This window comes from Macaca thibetana, chromosome 2, assembly GCF_024542745.1.
Source record: "Macaca thibetana thibetana isolate TM-01 chromosome 2, ASM2454274v1, whole genome shotgun sequence".
NCBI classification, from domain to species: Eukaryota; Metazoa; Chordata; class Mammalia; order Primates; family Cercopithecidae; genus Macaca; species Macaca thibetana.
Window position 1 is genome coordinate 133,970,493 of NC_065579.1, and position 22,420 is coordinate 133,992,912.

The 22,420-nt window shown below is 38.8% G+C and overlaps 1 protein-coding gene across 1 annotated transcript in view; it reads right to left on the reverse strand.

Moving 5' to 3' along the window:
• SUMF1 (sulfatase modifying factor 1) overlaps positions 1-22,420 on the reverse strand; it is a 114,117-nt gene that overhangs the window by 76,171 nt on the left and 15,526 nt on the right. The window contains exons 2-3 of the mRNA XM_050781408.1: positions 14,799-14,972; positions 11,499-11,573 (exon numbers count right to left, since the gene is read on the reverse strand). Of these exons, the coding sequence (XP_050637365.1) occupies positions 11,499-11,573; positions 14,799-14,972 (249 nt within the window). The remainder of the gene's footprint in view (positions 1-11,498; positions 11,574-14,798; positions 14,973-22,420) is intronic.

Below are 22,420 nucleotides of genomic sequence, written 5' to 3' on the forward strand. Positions count from 1 at the left end.
AAATAAAACACAGGCCAGAAATTAAGGAAAAAGAAGAGAAAAACAGAATAAACAGAAGGCAAAAAATAAGATGGTAGAACTAAATCCAAAAATATCAGTAGCCACAATAAATATAAATGAACTAAAGTCTTAATTAAAACACAAAGAATAAATTACTTTTAAATGTGGCTATATATTATTTACAACGATATACCTAAAAACATAAAGATACAAATTAAAAGTGAAAAGAAGGCCGGGCACAGTGGCTCATACCTGTAATCTCAGCACTTTGGGAGGCTGTGGTAGGGGGATCACCTGAGGTCAGGAGTTCCAGACCAGCCTGGCCATCATGGTGAAACCCCATTTCTACTAAAAATACAAAAATCAGCTGGGCTTGGTGGTGCACATCTGTAATTCTAGCTACTTGGGAGACTGAGGCAGAAGACTTTCTTGAACCCTGGAGGCAGAGATTGCAGTGAGCTGAGATCGTGCCACTGCACTCCAGCCTGGGCAAGAGGGCAAGACTGTCTCAAAACACAAAAATAAAATAAAATAAATAAAATAAAAGTGAAAAAAAGAAAAAGTATATATTAGACAAATACTAACCAAAAGAAAGCTTATATACCTATATAGCAGATACCAGACAAAATAGACTTTAAGATAAAAATCATTATCAAAGTAAAAGAGAATCTCTATATAATAATAAAATGTTCAATTCAATGGTAAGACATGCTTTTCTTACTATTTTAATTATTTCATTTTATAAATAGCATAAAAACTTTTTTCTCAATAAAAATATTTCAATATTTAGTTTCAACAGCTATAAGAGCAAAAAAAAAAAAAAAAGAGACATCTCATAGAAGTACATAGATTACAATGAAAGATGCACCTCATTAATGACAAAGATTCTCTCCTTGGCAAAACTCTAATGAGGCTCCTCTGAACTCTCTTTTCAACTAGGCCCTGAGTTTTGGGCTTCCAATCTCATCTCTGCATTGTCCAGCTGCACCAAGAATCCTTCTAAGTCAGTTTGCCTACCCTTAAATGCGTGATCACCCTTGATATCTGATCAAACTCCTCATCCTCCCCAGTCCCCCAGGTGATGTCTGATCACACTGACCTGCCTTCAGCAAGAATCCTGTTAGGCTAGTTGAGCCAGAACCTCTACTTATCTTTGATGTTTCCTCTTAGTAATTTTCCGTCTGAGGAAGACATACTTCCAAACTTACATACACTTAGTAACATAGCTTTAATATATATAAAGCAAAACTTGACAGAATGACTAAGAGAAATTATCAAATCTACCATCTTAAATGGAGATTTTTAACAACTCTCTCAGCAATTACTAAGATCAAGCAGAAGGAAAAAATTAGTAAGGATATAGAAAATTTGCACAGCAGAATTAACAACTTCCTATAATGGATATGTATAGAATATTGCATCCAATTAATATAAAAAATTATTTTCAAATACACAGGATTCATTTATGAAAGTTGACCCCTGGTAGGTGCTAAAGCCAGTCCCAACACATTTCAGGGATCAATATCATGAGGGCCACATTCTCTGACTACAGCCCCACTGAGTCAGATCTTAGCACCAAATGATAGCAAAATAGCTGCATGCTAAAAAGTAAAAATCTTATAAACTATGTGTTAAAGAAGAAATGCTAATGGACATTACAAAACATTTAGAAATAAACAATTACAAAACTACAATAACACTTGTGGAACTAAAGTGGTCACTTAGAAATATGCAGACTAAAATGTTTACATTAGCAAAGAAGACTCAGCAATTTTAAACTATGTATTAAACTTAAGAAGTCAAAAAAAGAAGAGCAAAGAAGTTAAGTGAGGCTGGGTGTGGTGGTTCATGCCTGTAATCCCAGCACTTTAGGAGGCTGAGGCAGGTGAATCGCTTGAACTCAGGAGTTTGGGAACAGCCTAGGCAACATGTTAAAACTCCATTTCTACAAAAAAATACAAAAATTAGCCGGGTGTGGTGGCATACTCCTATAGCCCCGGCTACTCGAGAGGCAGAGGTGGGAGGATGGCTTGAGTCCAGGAGGTCAAGGATGCCGTAAGCGGAGATCACGCCACTGAACTCCAGCCTGGATGACAGCCAAACCCTGCCTCAAAAAAATAAATAAATAAATAAAATTAAAATTAAAAAGTTAAGTGGCTTTTCCCAAAATCATTTGATAAATGGCAGAGCTCAGATTCAAAACCAAATCTCTCTCATTCAAAGGCTATGATCTTTTCCATATGGCTTTTCCAAATAAACAAGTGAGTTTCGGCAAGAAAAGTCTTAGTGGTCTTATAAGAGAAAAAAAAAATTCTTTCTTAAATTTCTTTTTACTTTTAAATTTTTATTATTTTTTTTAATATTAGAGATGAGCTCTCAGTATGTCTCAAACTGGTCTCAAACTCCTGGCCTCAAGCAATCCTCCCACCTCAACCTCCCAAAGTGCTGGCAGAAGCCACGGCACCCAGCCAAGAAAAAAAACTCTTAAAGCAGAATTGAAGTTTTCAAGAAGGTGTTGCTTAAACTACTAGAAAACTGAAAGTTCAAACATTCAAAATGATGCTGAGCAGGCTGGACACAGTGGCTCATGCTTGTAATCCCAGCCCTTTGGGAGGCCGAGGCTGGTGGATTACCTGAGGTCAGAAATTCGAGACCAGCCTAGCCAACATGGTGAAACCCCATCTCTACTAAAAATACAAAAAAATTAGCCAGGCATGGTGGCAGAAGCCTGTAATCCCAGCTACTTGGGAAGCTGAGGCAGGAGAATCACTTGAACCCAGGAGGCAGAGGTTGCAATGAGCTGAGATCATCACACCACTGCACTCCAGCCTGGGCAACAAGAGCCAGACTCCATCTCAAAAAAAAAAAAAAAAAAAAAAAACGCTGAGCAATTTATCTGACTTACATGTGTTTTCAGTTATTTTAATTTACTTTTCCTATGTACTGAAACTTGCCTTCCTGAATACTTTCTGGCTTGGTTTACACTGAAGTTAACTTAGTAAAGCTTTTCTAAAAATTATTTTGGGGGGTGTGACAGAATTCTGCTGGACCTCAAGGCATTTCTCATTACAACCCATGCACCTTCAGATAACTGGATGGCATCCTTACTAACAGTTCTCTTTCTAGTTTAGAGTTTTTGTGCAGTTGTGATTAAATAACAGCAGGTCAGACTGCATTATTCTTTGCCTTCTGTCCCAGTCCAGTGTCATCCACATAACAAAGCACCCAGCACCACTTGGGCAGGATATGACTGCCTAGAAATTACTTTTTACTGCAGGGGGAAAAAAGATGCCTGGTAATTCTCATCCTTCACTGAAACTGACTTTCGGTTGAAAAGAACTTAAAATAGCCTACACCTCTCATTTGTCAAGGATACCTAGTCAGGAATTTGTTTCCTTAAACTGTTAATCTAGAAAGTGCCAAGCTACAAATGAAGAGATAATCTTTGTTCCTCAAGCTCCCACTAACAGCAACTGTTTTCTACCCAGCCTATGGCTATCCCTTGGGTCAAAGTTTTATGAGGCATATTAATAACACAATTATAAAATCAAAACAGTCTTCATCTTAAATACTGGAAGTATATCTTAAATATTATCCATTTTTTCAAGAAAGGAGGGTTATCTATAGCAAGGGTGCCCAATCCCTGGACCACAAACCAGTACTGGTCTGTAGCCTATTGGGAACCGGGCCAAACAGCAGGAGGTGAGTGGCAGGCGAGCAAGCAAAGCTTCATCTGTATTTACAGCCTGCTCATCATTGTTTGCATTACCGCCTGAGCTCTGCCTCCTGTCAGATCAGCAGTGGCATTAGATCCTCACAGAAGTGCGAATCCTGTTGTGAAGAGCTCATGCAAGGGATCTAGGTTGCTGGCTCCTTGTAAGAATCTAATGCCTGATTATCTCTCACTGTCTCCCATCACCCCCAGATGGGACCACATAGTTGTAAGAAAACAAGCTCTGGGCTCCCACTGGTTCTATATTATGGTGAGTTGTATAATTATTTCATTATATATTACAATTTAATAATAATAAAGTGCACAATAAATGTAATGTGCGTCAATCATCCCAAAACCATTCCCTCCCCTGCCCCACATCCAAGGAAAAACTGTCTTTCACAAAAACCAGTCCCTTGTGCCAAAAAGGCTGGGGACTGCTGATCTATAGTATAATATCCCCCAAAAAGCAAACACTGCCACAATTGCAAAACTAACCTTAATCCTTTCTGGGACTTAATATCTATACCTTTTAAGATTCTTGTCTCAAATTCAATGTCCAAATAATAATCATGAATTAATCATACTCTGTTTTAAACCATTAAATTCACCAGTTTAAGATATTTTGACACACAAACTCTGAAAGTTAGCTCAATGTTTCACCTCAAAACTTTACATAAAAAGAAAACTAGCTAAGATGGGAACAACATCAGCAAAGCTTTTGAATCTCTCCTCTCTACGTATAAAACCAGACAGAACAACTAGAGAGCAATACCCAAAACCCAGGAATAATGTGCACAGCAAATCCATGTGACAAAGTATCCTCACCAAACCCAGAACACAAAAAGGTGAAGAAAAACCGCCAACAGCCATATAACCTGCACGGTGTCTGTGGCTGGGCAGTGGCTGGGCAGGAAAAACAAAGCAACAGGCAATCAGACCTGTGAAAAGGAAAATTCCAAAAGAGCCAACAGGCATTACTAGAAAACATAGAGGGACAGTCTGACAATAGTAGCTCACACTGGAAGGAATTTTGTCCACTCCAATAAGGAGTAGGTTTAAGGGGCCCATGGTAAGAAACTGTGAAGGCACCCAAGCAGTTGTGCACCATGAACTCTTGAAACTGACCTGCCAGGGTTCCCTTCCAGAATACAACCTCACACCAAGGAGAAATCTCAAGAGACAAAACCAAACTCCTGAAATAGATAGACAAGAGAGAAAAAGGAAAGAGAAGTAGTGGAGGAGGGGAAGAAATCCAGGAAATCTCAGGAGACAGGAGGCCATCGTTTAAACACTATGCTGAGAACAGCTAAGAGGGAGCTCAGTGAAGTTACAAAGCTACCCTGAACCATATCTCTTTCTATAAGTTCAGAAAAACTGAGTTCAAATAGAAATGAGCAACAGAAATGACTCAAGCTCAAATGCAATCCAAAGTTCTATAAGAAGTAAGAGAAGAAGAAGCAGAACAACATCCTTATGAATAACAAATGCAGTCAGGAAGACATGCTCATAAATAAATAAATAAATAAATAACAACATGGTGTGGCGTAGTGGCTCATGCCTATAATCCTAGCACTTTGGGAGGCCAAGGCAGATGGATTACCTGAACTCAGGAGTTAGAGACCAGTCTGAGCAACATGACCAAACTCCGTCTCTATTAAAAAAAACAAAAAATTAGCCGGGCGTGGTGGCGGGCCCCTGTAATCCCAGCTACTCAGGAGGCTGGGGCAGGAGAATTGCTTGAGCCCAGGAGATAGAGGGTACAGTGAGCCAAGACTGCACACTGCACTCTAGCCTTGGTGACAGAGCCAGACTCTGTCTCAAAAAATAAAAATAAAAATAAAATGAGGTAAATGGCATAAAGAAAATGATGCATGAGAGAACAAAATAAATCAGAATCCACAAACTCAGATGAGGTAGAGAAGTCAAGTGGTAACTAGAAATAAAATAAAAAGTCATTTCAAAAATAAACAGATAATTAAAAGACACAGAAGACAAAAAGGAAGAAAAAATTAAAATAAAAAGAAGAGGCCAGGCACGGTGGCTGATGCCTGTAATACCAGCACTTTGGGAGGCTGAGGTGGGAGGATTGCTTAAGCCCAGGAGTTTGAGACCAGCCTGGGCAACATAGTGAGACCTCGTCTCTACTAAAAATCAAAACATTTAGCCAGGTATGGTGGCATGTGCCTGTTGTCCCCACTACTTGGGTGGCTGAGGTGGGAGGATCACTTCAGCCCGGGAAGTCAAGGCTGCAGTGAGCCAAGATCGTGCCACTGCACTCCAGCCAGTGTGACAGAGCAAGACCCTGTCTCAAAAAAAAAAAAAAAAGAGAGAGAGAGAGATAAAAATGATTAAAAAGAAAGTGATAAACAATGAAATGGGTAAAAAGAATTATGTAAAGAAAGATATGAGAAGTTCCTAAAGAATAAAATAAAAGTAAGGACACAAAAAATGATAAAAAGTAATAATATAAAAATTTCCTGAAGTTTAAAAAAAAATTATGAAACTAGATATTGAAAGCTTCTACCCCATACCTGAGAATACTGACCCACAACGTCCAACACCAACACACAGTCTAATGAAATCACTGGACACTAGAGAATGAGAAAAAGAAAATAATGGGTATTTAGGCAAAAACAACGAATTTTCAAGGGAAAAAAATAGATTATCATCAGGCTTTTCAATAGCAATGCTTCATTCCAAAAAAATAAAATAAAATAAAGTATGTGAGCTACTCAAGAAAAATAAATGTGAACCAAAGATTTCATATCCAGAAAAGTTGACTTCAAAGTATAAAGAGCACTAACAAACTGTTATCAACATGCAAAAACTCAGGGCATATTGTTCCCATGGCCACTTCCTGAAGAATCCAGTTGAGAATGAGCTTGATCAATTCAAATGACTACAGAGACATGATCACAGAGAGCATTAAACATGTAGTTACTTATAGAACTGAGATTAGTTGAGAGCTAAAATGGAAAGAGTATTCTCTATAATGGACATATGTTTCAATAATACAGAAATAGTACAATATTTTAAAACTAGGGGAGAAACAGCAAAAGCAGATATAAACTTTTTGGATTTTTAAAAACCTATTCTCAGTAATTACACTGGGGATGGTAGCATTAGTATTATTGAGACCATTATGTATATAATCTGGCATAAAATAAATGAGTGATTATGGAGTAGTCTATCATCCCCTGTGTCCTTGAAAACCAGGATTCCTGCTGTGGAAGAAAGGGGATAGATGTAATACAGAACAGGTTAAACTAAAAATCACAAAATGAAGTATCAGTGTAAACTGATTTTGGCATTTTATCTCAGTCTGTCCACTGCAGTGGCCTAGAAACCTAATAGCAATGAGCACACCCAGGGCCTAGACAGGGTCCTCGAAATACTATTTCCTACTAAAAGATACTAGAGATTCTTAAAGAAATGGCTTTAAGGGTGAGGGTAGGGATGGGAGCAGATCTTTTCATTATAAAAAGCAAAGCTATGAAGCCATGAAGCCATGAAGGACCACCAGGGTCACTGCTAGGACTCAGGACAGCTGCTTAAAGCTGGGGATGGGAATCGGTGATGACCGCAAATGGGCATGTGGTTTCTTTTAGGGCTGATAGATATGTTCTAAAATTTGATTGTGATGATATAGATAAATTTTTGATACAAACCCAAAATAAGTGAGTTGTATCAACAGTCAGCTTTCTAGTTGTGAAACTGTACTATATAAAAAATATGAAACTGTACACTTAGTATGTTGAAACTTATGGTATGTAAATTACATCTCAATAAAGCTGTTGGAAAAAAAGATATGCCCAAACCTTCAAAAGGGATCATGATTTCAGTGTAAAATAAAATAAAATAAAATATGTTTTTGTTTTTTTCCCCCAGAGACAGGGTCTCACTCTGTCAGCCAGCCTGGAGTACCACGGTGCTATCACAGCTTACTGAAACCTCGAACTCCTGGGCTCAAGTGATCCTCCCACCTCAGTCGCCTAAGTAGCTAGCCTAAGTAGCTAGGACTATGGACACATGCTACCATACCTGGCTAATTTTTTGTATTTTTTGTAGAGATGGGGTCTCTCTCTCTCTTGCCCAGGCTAGTCTTGAACTCCTGGCCTCAAGCGAACATCTGCTTCGGCTTCCCAAAATTCAGCTGGGATTATGGGCATGAGCCACCATGCCTGGCCATAAAATATATTTAAATCCATGAGTTCATGAAGACTTTTTTAAATCCAGTGATTACACAAATCTACATTTGTGGTAAAATTGTACAGAACTAAATATATACACAGACACACAAATGAATAATATAAAACTGGTGAAATCAGACAAAAACAAGTGGGTCATATGAATGCTCAATTTTCCAGCTGTGAAACCGTACTATAGTTATATAAGATGGTACCATTGGAGGAAACTGGGTGAAAAGTACACCAGATCTCTCTGTATTATTCCTTACAATGCATGAGAATATATGATTATCTGAAGATGAAATATTTAATCAAAAAAATACTCTAACTGGTCACCTTTGAAGAACAGTAGGGAACCAAATCTATATCTTAAAAGCTAGTAAAGAATCAAGCATTTATCCTATCTTTCCTGTATAACCTGCAACAATAGTTAAGAAACAGTAGATGAATGGAACTATCTCTTTATGAAAGAATCTCCATTAATAAATGAAAAAGATTAGATTATCACCATCTAAGGTTTGGCTATGTCCCCATCCAAATCTCATCTTGAATTATAGCTCCCATAATCGCCAACTGTCATGGGAGGGACTCGGTGGGAGGTAACTGAATCATGGGAGCAGGTTTTCCTGTGCTGTTCTGATGATAGTGAATAAGTCTCATGAGATCTGATGGTTTTATAAAGGGTAGTCACCCTGCACACACTCTCTTGCCTGCCACCATGTAAAACGTGCCTTTGCTCCTCCTTCACTTTCAGCCATGACTATGAGGCCTCCCCAGTCGTGTGGAACTATGAGTCCATTAAACCTCTTTTTCTTTATAAATTACCTAATCTTGGGTATGTCTTTATTAGCAGCACGAGAAGAGAGTAATACACCATCTTATGGCCCCCAATGGATTAATGGATTAGACATTGAGCATCAACAGCCACTAACATCGTAAAAAGAAACAGCACCAGACATCACGTGCCTCTTGGGGAAAGAACCCACCAATTATCTGATGTCTTTACTGTAGGGTTCATACCTGAGTCTGATGACACTTGGGGATCCAGCTACCAATTTGCAGGAAATACAGAGGTCAGAGAGAATAGGTGAACAGCACCATGACAGAGCATTCAGCAAAATCCAGACTGTAGGAAAGTCTCAAGGCTAAATGTCCTAGATTCTTCAACAGATAAATCACTGGACGAAAAACTAGGGGGTAAGGGGAAGCAACGCAATGAAAGGGAAACCTGTAGATTAGAAGAGTCTTAAAAGACACAAATTTCCTTTAAATTGGCAAGATTAAACTTGAGATGTACACCTGGATAATAATATTATAAAGAAATGCAAACAAGTGTCTACTTTGAGAAGCAGAGTAGTGGCTACTTTAAGGACAGAGAGGGGTGATGATTAGGATGTGGCACCTGGATGGGGCTGCTAGGCCAGGCAGAAAAATTCTAATTGTGTGTTCACCTTAGGATAACTCAGTAAGCTGCACATTTGTGTTGTGTTATTTTCTGTATTTGTCTAATTTTACAAAAAAAAAAAAAAAGATTTTTTTAAAAAAAGGAGAATTTATCTCACTTTTATAACCTGTCATAAATAGAATGCAACAGTTAAAATAATTACATGAAAATAATATTATTAACTAGCTGCGGTAGCCTGAGGACACTTCCAAGCCCTTTTCTATGTTAAAATGGAGAATAACAAGTGTAGTCAAGTGTTAAGGATATGCTAGCACTCAAGAGTCTTTCTTTTTAACTTAATCAAGTCTTGAAAGACACCTAAAAGGAAAGCACTTTCTCACTATGTGATTCAGGGAGATGGGAGGCTTGCCTATCTACCACTCAAAATCATCTTCCCTACTGCTTAAATCTACTTCGTAGGCCAGCTCACATCTTACTCTTCTGGAGACACTGAGTTACAAAAAAAAAAGAGGTCTGGTGCAGTGAATGAAGGTAAGTCAGGCCTTATGAGGAGGATGAAAAAAACAAAAACTTTGCTCTCCCTGATCATCAACAGATTTATGTTACTCGTTCAGCCCTTTCTAAATAAGCTTAAAAGGTTTGCTTTTCCATTATAAGCATTTAAGCAAGTGACTGACACTACAACCCAGTGAGAGCTGCTTGTCCTCATCCTAGTTACAAGCACACACACTTCACTATGTACTCAACAGGCACCTTCAGAGCCTAGCAATGACCCACCTCTGTCTTCACACCTAATGTGTTTGGAGGTTCTCAAGTGACAAGAGGCCCTGTATCTGAAAACCCAAATTACAAATATAAGCACAAACGCCCTCCCTCACCTGAACTCAGTATCTTAAAATGAGGCCCTCTGTCCCAAGTTGCTGGCTCATCAACACTAGCCTAAACTGACCTCAAAGTCCTTTAAAAAAAAAAGGTGGGGGGGGCAGGTATCAGATTCCATATTAGACTTATAAACTTGTAAGGAGCAAAGCAAGCTGTGAATTCGAATGGAACTCAATCACATTTTTCAAACATTTATCTAAAACACATATTAAAAAGTGGCTCGATTCACCTACATATGATCTGAAAACAAGTCTTGTTTTACCTCACCATTTCCCCCAAGTTTTTCTACGTCAGTTTTAAGAGAAAGAAAACATAAGCCAGGACAGTTTAATTTTTCTTGCACTGATGCTCACAAGAGAGGACAGAGTGAGGCCCACCCATAAAGATGAAGTGCAGACAGGAACTAAAAGGCAACTTGCATTAAAAAGGAAGATAAGGGTTGGATTCCTCTGTCTTCAATGCCTCTAGCTTCATCAGCTTCCCTTGAGTGGGCAGACCCTCATTTCCTTCCCTCTCTCACCATCTCCTATCTCTTTTGCATTCTCTACCCTCTTTGTTTTGTGAACCCTCAACTTCCCAGCTTACCCTCACTCCATCCCTTGTTCTTATATTTTCAAGAGACATGTAAGCAAGCAAATACTCAAACATACACAAACCTGCTAAAATGTCTGGAACAAGAATCCCAAGTTCCACTCATCACAAAGGTGCTTGTGGAAGTCTACTCCACTACTTGTTTCCATGATGTCTGAGAAAAACACACTTCATCTGCATCCCCTGGATCCTCCATATGAGAGGGTATACCCCTGCGTGTAAGAACCAGTTCACCACCTCCATTTTTTATGAATATCCAGAACAAAAGGCTCCTTTCTTGAATGCTACTCTGATCCCATGAATTCAAAAATGTTTAAAGAAGCTCTATCTCCACACCAGCACCTGAGGAGATGGAGACTTTAAGAACAGAATTTTAAAATGTTCTCACTGAGCTCTCCATTCTAGAAATGGCTATAAGTAAATGAAACTCAGAAGTGTCTGGAGCCTACTGAGCTCTACCTAGCAATGCAGTGTGTTCCTTGGCACATGAGACAGAAGCTCAAGGCAGACCCAGCACTTCCTCAGATACCGTCTTGTCCCATTTTCCTTAAGATAAGGCGTCCTGGTCCATGGGCCTATTATTTGGGGTCAGGCCTCAGCAGGAGAATGGTTAGGTGTCAGGGGGAGAGGGGGGTGACATGTGTGGTTTGGATTTTTCACCCAAACCCTTTTCAATGAGCCTTTGAGAAATACAGGAGCCTATTGAAACATTACTTACTGCCTGTTGAATATTGGTCTTCACTTGCTCACTCAACATGCCTTCAAAGACAAAGGAGTCGCCAAACTTCTCAGCCTATAAGGAAGGTAGGAAATAAAAATCCAGAAAAGGTTGTGGTAATGTGTTTCATGTGTGCCATTTTCTCTCCACACTATTAAAGTTATTCCTCTTGTCCGGTTGAACTTGGGTCTTTCTTATGACTTCCCAGGGGACTCAGAAATGACCGAAAAGTCTCTGGCTTCCTCTTAAAACAAGTTAATGTCACTTACAGAGACCATTTTCGTTTAAGACTCACTTAGCTGATAAGAATGCAGACTGAACAAGATTAGTTTTTGAGAACATGACTGTTCCTGAAGGAAATACATTTCCCCAAGTATTACAAATGACTCTGGGAAATAGTATTCTGTACATGTGAGATTACATAATCAAGTTTTGTCCTTTGTCCTGAATCTAGCTAAATGAAAAAATGGCACTGTTTGCTCATATTCTGACACGTTCTAGCTCCACTAAGGGGTCAAATGTGCTTACAAATCTCAACTGGCCAATTCAAGCACCAAATGGAAATCTGTATTTTAACGATTTTATTTATCATTAGTGTCTCAAGTCTTCATCCACCTGATTATTTTTGTTGTATGTAACCCTATTCTGAAAATTAGGTCATTTGTCCCTTGGTAACCATGACTCTCCTCCTACATTTCTGAGTGTTCTTATTCATCTCCTAAAATATGTGGGCTCTTGTTTCAGCCACTGAAACACTGTTGCTCCCCAGAGCTCTGCCCTTGGCTCTCTGCACTTCTACTACACCAGTGGCTCTCAGGCTTTGTGCAATTGAGATTATGTAATCAGCTGGTTCAAACTATATACTGCTGCTCCCCAACCCCAGAGATTCTGATTCTGGGGCTCTAGGGTGAGGTCAAGGAGTCTGTATGTGTAAATAGCACACAGCTAGTCATTCTAATACAGGTAGCTCAAGAGATACACTTTGAGATACACTGATCGATGCTTGTTGATGGACAACTTCTTTCAACCTCATCAAATTAACTATAGCCAGTACTCCAAATGACTCTCAAATCTCTACCTCTAGTTCTGTCCTGTTCTTACTAGATGAAATTAACTGAGTACCGGATCTTATATTGCAGATCTTACAAGCACCTCCAACTCCTTTTCCGGAGGGGAGGCTACCATCTCTTCTTCACCCCAATCTTCTTCCTGCATTCCCTTGTGACACTGCCATGACTAACTACCTAAGCCATTTATTTATTCAACAAATGTGTATCAAACACCTACCTTGTGCCTAGTTTGGGGCTAAATTAGGGGATATAAGGTCAATATCAGATAGCCATGGTCCCTATCCTTATTGTGCTTAAGTGTGGGAGCACAGAAAAAATCAAGCAAACAAAGAATGGAAGAAAATAATTATAACTTTACTTCACCTTGTAAGGTAAAGAGTGTCATGAAAAACGTTCTTGATAAAGTGACACTTAAGATGAGACGACTCAAGAATGAGAAGGAGCCAGTCATGCATAAGGGTGATAAGCAAGAGAACTGTGAATTCCAAGCAGAGAGAAAATAAGGACGAAGCTCTTGAGGTGGGAAAGAATGTTGAGTTTTCAAGGAATAGAAACAAAACCAGCAGGGCTAGAACACGGTTCACAAGAGGAGTGTGATATAAAGTGAAGCTGCAGAGATGGGAAAAGAAGTCTATAGAGTGCCATTAAAAAAAATAGAGCATATGGTCCAAGGCAGTTCTTGGTCCTTTTTGAGCTCCTTGGCAGTATGGTGAAGCTTAAGAACCCCCTTCTCAGAATAAAACATTTAAATGCATAAAATAAAATCAATAGTATTATGAGGAAAAGTCATTATATCAAAATATTAATAAGCAAATTAGTGCTATAGTATTAAATATGCTCTTCATTAATATATTAAATAAGATCTAGTGGCAGGTCTCATAATTATCATATTTCAAAGTGGGGATGAATGCAGACAATATTTCAAGATCTCTGCAACAACAAAAATATGATTAAAAATGTCTGTGATTTCTACTGGTAACAAAGTCAGAGGTACTGCTACTACTGCTGTGGTTTGTTGTTTGCATCATAATTGAAGGAAATATTACATTTGGGCTCGAGGGTAGTAAATAACCAGATATATTAGATTGGTGTAAAAGTAATCACGGTCTTTGCCATTAAAAGCAATGACAAAAACCGTAATTACTTTTGTACCAACTTATAACTTTTCCCCATCCATGTTTTTAGATGCCCTAAGTTCTGCTTATTCTATCTAATCTTCATGGACAACCCTGTTCTTTAGGAGTTTTCTAACTTAAGTAAACTAATGAGGAACCTGAGCTGAGAATATCCTGTGAAACCAAAAGGAAAAGGACTTCTGCTTACTAGAAATGTGTACAAAAAAGGTTTCTAACCACTTTGTATATTTGAGGAAATTCCAAAGAAATGTGACAATGCAAAACCAAATTTGAAAGTTGTTTTACTTTATACATTCACTCTCAAATTATTCACTTAATAATAATTTACAAAAAGACATTTGGGGCCTTAAAGAAAAAAAAAAGGAACAGGGACTCCACGAACTGAAGACAAGAGTAAAGTTTTTTTGTGAGAGAAAACTAGAAAGCAAATAAAATAAGTGTATTTCAGAAAGTGACATAAACATTCATAGACTAGAAAGCCTTCCTCTTCCTATTCCCATTTAGGACAACATCCACTTTCAGAACCTTGCTTTGTGATTCAGTGACCACCACATAATGTTTGGAGCTGCCACAGCACAGTGTGTGTGAGTCGCCAAGGTGTTGGAATAAAGCCACAAAAATGAAAAACTGCACTTCTGCATTTATCACTTAAAAAATATGAAATGCTTCTGGAAAAACCAAACTGCGATTTACTGAGAAGAAAAGTGGTCTTACTTTGCATGCCATCTGTTATCTCAAAAAGCCTTAGTGGTCAGTGGTATTCTCTGACACATTAAGCATTAACACAATATAGTGTAATAGTTACAGCACAGGTTCTGAGGTCACACTGGCCAGGCTGGAATCCCAGCTCTACCACCAACTAGCTGTGTGATGTGGGGCAAATCACTTTTCTAATCCTCAGTATGTCACCTGAAAAATAACCGGCCTCATAGGGTTGTTGTGAGAAATTAAGATGAAATATATACAATAAAATGCTTCACACAGTTCTACCACAGAATGTGGTAAAAGTGGTCAGTCACTCTGAGCTGCTATTAAAGCATTCTTAAAAGTTCTGGAAAAGAACAAGTTCTCCCTCCTTTCCCCAATCCCATTACCTCTGTCAAATAGCCAGTTGAGTTCACAAACTTCTCAAATTCAGCATTACTGACTTCATAGGCATCCATGTAAAAGGCATCAATAGTAACTCTCCTCGCAGGTGCTTCCCCATCCTGCTTTATCTGAGGATCATCTGTGCCCATTGTAAATACTCCGGCAGGGATGGGGACCATCTACAATGAAAGGTGAAACACAGGAAGTCATGCATCACAACCAAGGTGTACCTGTGTAGGGGTAAGGTTCCTAGCACCCAGTAAGCACTCAATAGTTAGTAAATCTTCACCACAGTAATAACTGTAAAATTAGGAAAAATCTCTCTATACCCCAAAGAAGGTGAATCACAAGTCTCTCAAAAAGAAGTGAAAATTCTTTAGGAAGGTAATCTCCTTAATCAAACCTCTACTGATACAAATCTATACCTGTACTGGAAACAGGTCTGGAATAACAGTCACCAAGCCACTAATGGCTGGAATGCAGAGGTAGGGAGAATATTCAACTTTCCTTTTCTTTTGAGACAGGTTCTCACTCTTTTGACCAAGCTGGTGTACAGTGGCATGATCAGGGCTAACTACAGCATTGACTATTGACTTCCCAGATTCAAGAGATCCCCCCACCTCAGTCTCTCAAATGGCTGGAGTACAGACATGTGCCACCATGACCAGCTAATTTTTTTTTTTTTTTTTTTGAGATGGAGTCTTGCTCTGTCACCCAGGCTGGAGTACAGTGGCATGATCATGGCTCACTGCAACCTCCACCTCCTGGGTCCAAGCAATTCTCCTGCCTCAGCCTCCTGAGTAGCTGGGATTACAGGCGCCCACCATCATGCCCAGCTAATTTTTGTATTTTTAGTAGAGACAGGGTTTCACCAAGTTGACCAGGCTGGTCTTGAACTCCTGACCTCAGGTGATCCACCCGCCTCAGCCTCCCAAAGTGCTACAATTACAGGTGTGAGCCACCGCGCCCAACCTAGCTAATTTTTTTTTAAGCCATGGGGTCTCACTGTGTTGCCAAGGTTGGTCTCCAACTCCTGGGCTCAAGTGATCCTCCCACCTCAGCCTTCCAAACTGCTGGGATTATGAGCCATCGTGACCAGCCCCACTGTTTTCTTTATACATATTTTATTCGCATATGCTTTTGTTTCTTTGAATTATTTTTAAAAGCACATGTAAAAATGCAATCTCTATCTTTAAATAACCACTGCATGAATTTTGGCCTCCAACAATCATGAAAAAGGCTTACCTCACTAAAATAGAAAGTTTTAAAGTTTACTAAGGGGCTATGTGTTGTATAATTCCTTATAAAAACCCTAATTGCAATTACTTTGTTCCTATCTACCTTCCCACATGAACTCTAAACTCCAAGAAGACAGCAACTGGGGCTGCCTTATTCACAGCTCTGTTCCCAACACTGAGCACAGGGTCTGAGGATCACACTGAAAATGTTCAGTTAAAAAATGCAGGTCCATGCTCAACATCATGAGTCATTAGCGAAATGCAAATCAAAACTATAATGAGGTTCCACTTCATGATCACTAGCATGGCTATAACAAAAAAGACACAATAACAAGTGTTGATGAGGATGTGAAGAAATTGGAACCCTCATATATAGCTGGTAGGAATGTAAAATAGTTCAGCTGCTTTGGAAAACAGTCTGGCAGTTTCTCAAAAAGCTAAACAAAGAGTTATATGACCCTGCAGTTCTCCTAGGTATATACCCAAGAGAAATAAAAACATATATCTATGCAAAAACTTGTACAAAAACATTCATAGCAGCATTATTCATAATAGCCAAAAAGCAAAAGCAATCCGAATGTCTATCAACTGATGAATAAGTAAACAAAATATGGTATATCTATAAAATGGAATAATATTCAGACATAAAAAGAAATAAGCACTGGTTCATGCTACAGTATGAGTGAACCTTGAAAATACTATACTAAGTAAAAGAATCCAATCACAAAGGGCCACATATTGTATGAATCTATTCGTATGAAATGTCCAGAATAGACAAATCCAAAGAGACACAAAGTAGATTAGTGGTTGCTAGAGGGAGGCAGGAATGGGGAATGATTGATAATGGGCATAGGTTTCTTCTTGAGATGATGAAGTATTCTGGAATTAGGCAGTGATAGTTGTAACACCTCATAACTATACTAAAAACCACTAAATTGTACATGTTAAAAGAGTGTATTGTATGCTATATGAATTCTATCTCAACTTTTTTCAAAAACCACAGGGCTTCAACCATACCATCTGTCAGAAATACACTCTTAACAGACATAATGTCTTATTTTCAAATCATTTGAGTGAGTCAATTAATAGACTCCACAGCAGCTTAGGAACTGTCAAGTCCCTCATCTATAAACAAGGGCTCAATATTACAGAATAAAATGGATCATAAGAAACTACTTATAAACAATTATATATCTACAAATTTGATAACCTTGAAAAAAAAGGATAAATTTCTAGAAACATAAAGCCTATCAAGACCAAATCAAGATGAAGTAGAAAATCTGAACAGACTGATAACAAATAAGGAAACTGAATAAATAATTTTAAAAATTGGCCAGGCACAGTGGCTCACGCCTGTAATCCCAGGACTTTGGGAGGCTGAAGCAGGTGGATCACCTGAGGGCAAGAGTTTGAGGCCAGCCTGGCCAACATGGCGAAACCCTATCTCTACTAAAAATACAAAAAATTAGCCAGGTGTGGTGACACGCGCCTGGAATCCCAGCTACTTGGGAGGCTGAGGCAGGAGAATCACTGGAACCCAGGAGGCAGAGGTTGCAGTGAGTCAAGATTGCACCACTGTACTCCAGCCTGGTGACAAAGTGAGACTCCATCTCAAGTAATAATAATAATAATAATAACAACAGTAATTTTCCATCAAGAAAAGCCCAGAACCAGATGGCTTCATGGCAGAATTCTAATTTAAAGAAGAACTAATACCAATCCTTCTCAAATTCTTCCAAAAAATTGAAGAGGAGGAAACACTTCCAAACTCATTTTATGATACCAGCATTACACTGATACCAAAGCCAGACAAGAATACTACTAGAAGAAAATATATATATATATATACACAGGCCAATATCCCTAATGAACATAGATGCAAACATTCTAACAAAATACTAGCAAAGTGAATTCAACAGCACATTAAAGGGATCATATGCCAAAATTAAGTGGGGTTTATCCCTAGGATCAAAGGGTAGTTCAACATAGGCTAACCTACGCATGTGATATGCCACGTTAGCAGAATGAAGGGCAAAACCAAACGTTCACATCAATATATGCAGAAAGACATTGGCGAAATTCAACATCTTTTCAAGATAAAAACTCTTGACAAGTTAGGCATTGAAGGAATGTACCTTAATATAAGCCATATATGAAAAGCCCACAGCTAACACTATACTCAATGGGGAAAAATTGAAAGCTTTTCCTCTTAGATTCAGAACAAGCCAAGGATGCATACTCTTGCCACTTCTATTCCATATAATACTGGAAGTCCTAGACAGAGCAATCAGGCAAGAGAAAGAAAGAAACAGCATCCAAGCTGGAAACAAAGACGTTATATTGTCCCTGATTGTAGATGCCATGATTGATTTTTTTTTGAGACGGAGTCTCACTCTGTCTACCAGACTGGAGTGCAGTGGCGCGATCTCAGCTCACCGCAAGCTCCGCCTCCTAGGCTCATGCCATTCTCCTGCCTCAGCCTCCCGAGTAGCTAGGACTACAGGCACCTGCCACCACGCCCGGCTAATCTTTCTTTTTTATTATTATTTGTATTTTTAGTAGAGACGGGGTTTCACTGTGTTAGCCAGGATGGTCTCAATCTCCTGACCTCATGATCCGCCCTCCTCGGCCTCCCAAAGTGCTGGGATTACAGGCCACCGCGCCCGGCCAGCATGATCTTACATACAGAAACCTAATGGCTCCACCAAAAAACTGTCAGAACTGATATATGAATTCAGCAAAGTTGCAGGGCACAAAAATCAATATGTAAAAATCTGCAGCATTTCTTTTTTTTTTTCTTTTCTTTTTTTTGAGACGGTGTCTCTCTCTGTTGGCCAGGCTTGAGTGCAATGGCGTGACCTCAGCTCATTGCAACCTCCACCTCCCGGATTCAAGTGATTCTCCTGCCTCAGCCTCCCGAGTAGCTGGGATTACAGGTGCCTGCCACCACGCCCAGCTAATTTTTGTATTTTTTGTAGAGACGGGGTTTCACCAAGTTGGCCAGGCTGGTTTCGAACTCCTGACCTCAGGTGATCCACCCGCCTTGGCCTCCCAAAGTGCTGGGATTACAGGCATGAGCCACCGTGCTCAGCCAGCATTTCTTTAAACTAATGATGAACTATCTGAAAAAGATATTAAGAAATTAATCCCAGGCGGGGCGCGGTGGCTCACGCTTGTAATCCCAGCACTTTGGGAGGCCGAGGCAGGCTGATGACTTGAGGTCAGGAGTTCAAGACCAGCCTGACCAAAGTGGAGAAACCCCGTCCCTACTAAAAACACAAAATTAGCTGGGCATGGTGGTGCATGCCTGTAATCCCAGCTACTTGGGAGGCTGAGGCAGGAGAACTGCTTGAACTCGGGAGGCGAAGGTTACAGTGAGCCAAGATTGTGCCACTGCACTCCAGCCTGGGCAACAAGAGTGAAACTCCGTCTCAAAAAAAAAAAAAAAAAAAGAAAAAAGAAAAAGAAATTAATCCCATTCACAGTAGCATCAAAAAAAAAAAGACACTTAGTAGTAAATTTAACCAAAGAAGTGAAACACCTATATACTGTAAATTATAAAACATTGATGAAAAAAATAGTATAAAAAGACAAATAAATGGAAAGGCATCCTATGTTCATGGATTAAATGAATTAATAGTAAAATGTCCATAGTACCCAAAGCAATCCACAGATTCAATGTAATTCCTATCAAAATTCCAATGTCATTTTTCAAGGAAATAGGAAAAAAATCCTAAAATTTGTACAGACCCACTAAAGACCCCAAAGACCCAAAGCAATTTTGAACAAGAAGAACAAAGGTGGAGTACCACACTAGCTGACTTCAAAATAAATACAAACCTAATCAAATGGCATGGTACTGGCATAAAAGCTAACACAAAAACCAATGGAACAGGATAGAGAGCTCAGAAATAAACTCATGCATTTACCATCAATTGATTTTCAACAAAGGCACCAAGAACACACAATGGAGAAAGGACAATCTTTCAATAAATGGTATTAGGAAAACTGAATATCCACATGTAGAAGAATGAAATTAGACCCTTATCTCATAGCATATACAAAAATCAACTCAAACTATATTAAAGACTTAAATGTACGGTCTGAAACTGTAAAACTACTACAAGAAAACATTGGGAAAGGAAGCTCCATGAGACAGGCCTGGCAAAGACTTCTCAGACTTGACCCCGAAAGCATAGGCAACAAAAGCAAAAATAAACAAATCGGATTGCATCAAACCAAAAGGCAAAGGAAACAACAGAGTGAAAAGATATCCCAGAATGAGTGAAAATCTTTGCAACCCATGCATCTTATATGGAGTTAATATTCAAAATACATAAGGAATTCAACTAAATAGCAAGAAAACAAAGAACTCAATTTAAAAATGAGCAAAGGACCCGAAGAGACATTGCTCAAAAGACATACAAATGGCTAACAAATATAAGAAAAAATGCTCATCACAACTAATCACCAGGAAAACACAAATTAAAACTACAATGGGCTATCTCCTCACACTTGTTAGAATGTCTATCATCAAAAAAATGAAAGATGACAAGTGTTGGAGAAGGTGTAGAAAAAAAGGAACCCTTGGGCAGTTGGTGCGAATGTAAATACAGTGATTATGGAAAACAATATGGAGGTTCCTCAGAAATTTGCAAACAGAATTACCATATGATTCAGGTATCCCACTTCTGGGTATATGGCCAAAGGAAATAAAACCAGTATGCTCAAAAAATATCTACAATCCCATATTCATGGCAACATTATTCACAATAGCTAAGATACAGAAGCAACCTAGGTGTCCCTTATCAGATAAATGGATAAAGAAAATGATATATATATATGCATATACATATATTTTATTTATACATTTTAGCCTTAAAAAGAAGAAAACGGCCAGGCGCGGTGGCTCACGCCTGTAATCCCAGCACTTTGGGAGGCCAAGGCAGTTGGATCACGAGGTCAGGAGATCGAGACCATCCTGGTTAACACAGTGAAACCCCATTTCCACTAAAAATACAAAAAATTAGCCAGGCATGGTGGCAGGCGCCTGTAATCCCAACTCCTCAGGAGGCTGAGGCAGGAGAATGGCATGCACCCGGGAGGCAGAGCTTTCAGTGAGCAGAGACTGCGCCACTGCACTCCAGCCTGGGTAACAGAGTGAGACTCCATCTCAAAAAAAAAAAAAGAAGAAAACTCTGTCATTTATGACAGCATGGATGAACCTAGCGGCCGGTATGCTATGTGAAATGCGCCAAGCACAAAATGACAAATACCTTGATGATCTCATTCAAATGTGGAATCGAAAAAAGTTGAACTAATTGAAGTAGAGTGGTGGTTATCAGAGGCTAGGGGAGTGGGGAAGATGGGAAAAAGAAAGATGTTGATCAAACAGTACAAAATTTCAGTTAGATAGAACAAATAAGCTTTAGTGATGTATTGCACAGAGTGGTGACTATAATAAATAATGCATTATATATTTCACAATTATTAAAAAATAGATTTTAAATGTTTTCACCACACACAAAAAATATAAGTATGTGAGCTGATGGATTTGTTAATTAGCTTGACTCATTCCACAATGTAAACATATATCAAAACATCACAATGTACCCCACAAATTATTATATAATTATTTGTCGATTAAAAATAAAATTTTAAAAACCAAGGGCTCAAATTAGAAAAGGAAAAAAAGAAGTCAAGGAGAGACGACTAGCTGGAAAAAAAAGAGTTGCTTAGCAATAAGGGCAGAAGCATTAGAAAAATAACATCAGAAAAAACAAATTAGGAATCCACAATCATTGATTCTACTTTCTATTTCTACTGACTTTCCTTGTTAGTGGTTGCTTTGATTCTATGCATGCATTTCCCAATAAAAACGGTGCTGTTTTCATCTATGATAAATTAGTAATAAATGTGTTTTTGTTTGTCCAATGTATTACTGCTATCCCAAGAAATCAACCTTGACTACTCGCATCCCCTACTCCCAACATTACACAGGCCACCTAGTCTCACTCGATCTCCTAAGTATGTATCTCTCTAATCTCTCCCTCTTTTCTATCCCCAGATAACTGCAGAAGCCTTGTAATTGGTGTTCCTGTCTTCAGTTCCCTTTCACATCCCCACTTGCTTCCAAGTCATCTATTTTCCATTCAATAATTCATTCAACAAATATTTAAGCCCCTACTAATCCTTCTAAAAATGTTAGTCTACTGTACCCAACACAATTTTCCAACAGAAAAGGGTTGGAAACAACCTAAATGTCCATCAATAGTAGGCTCATTTTAAGTAAATTGTGGGCCTTCGATAAAATGGAAAATTAAGCAGCCCAAAGGAAAGAAAAAAGAAGAGGGGGATATCAAAGGAAGCTTTTGATGTATTGATATGGA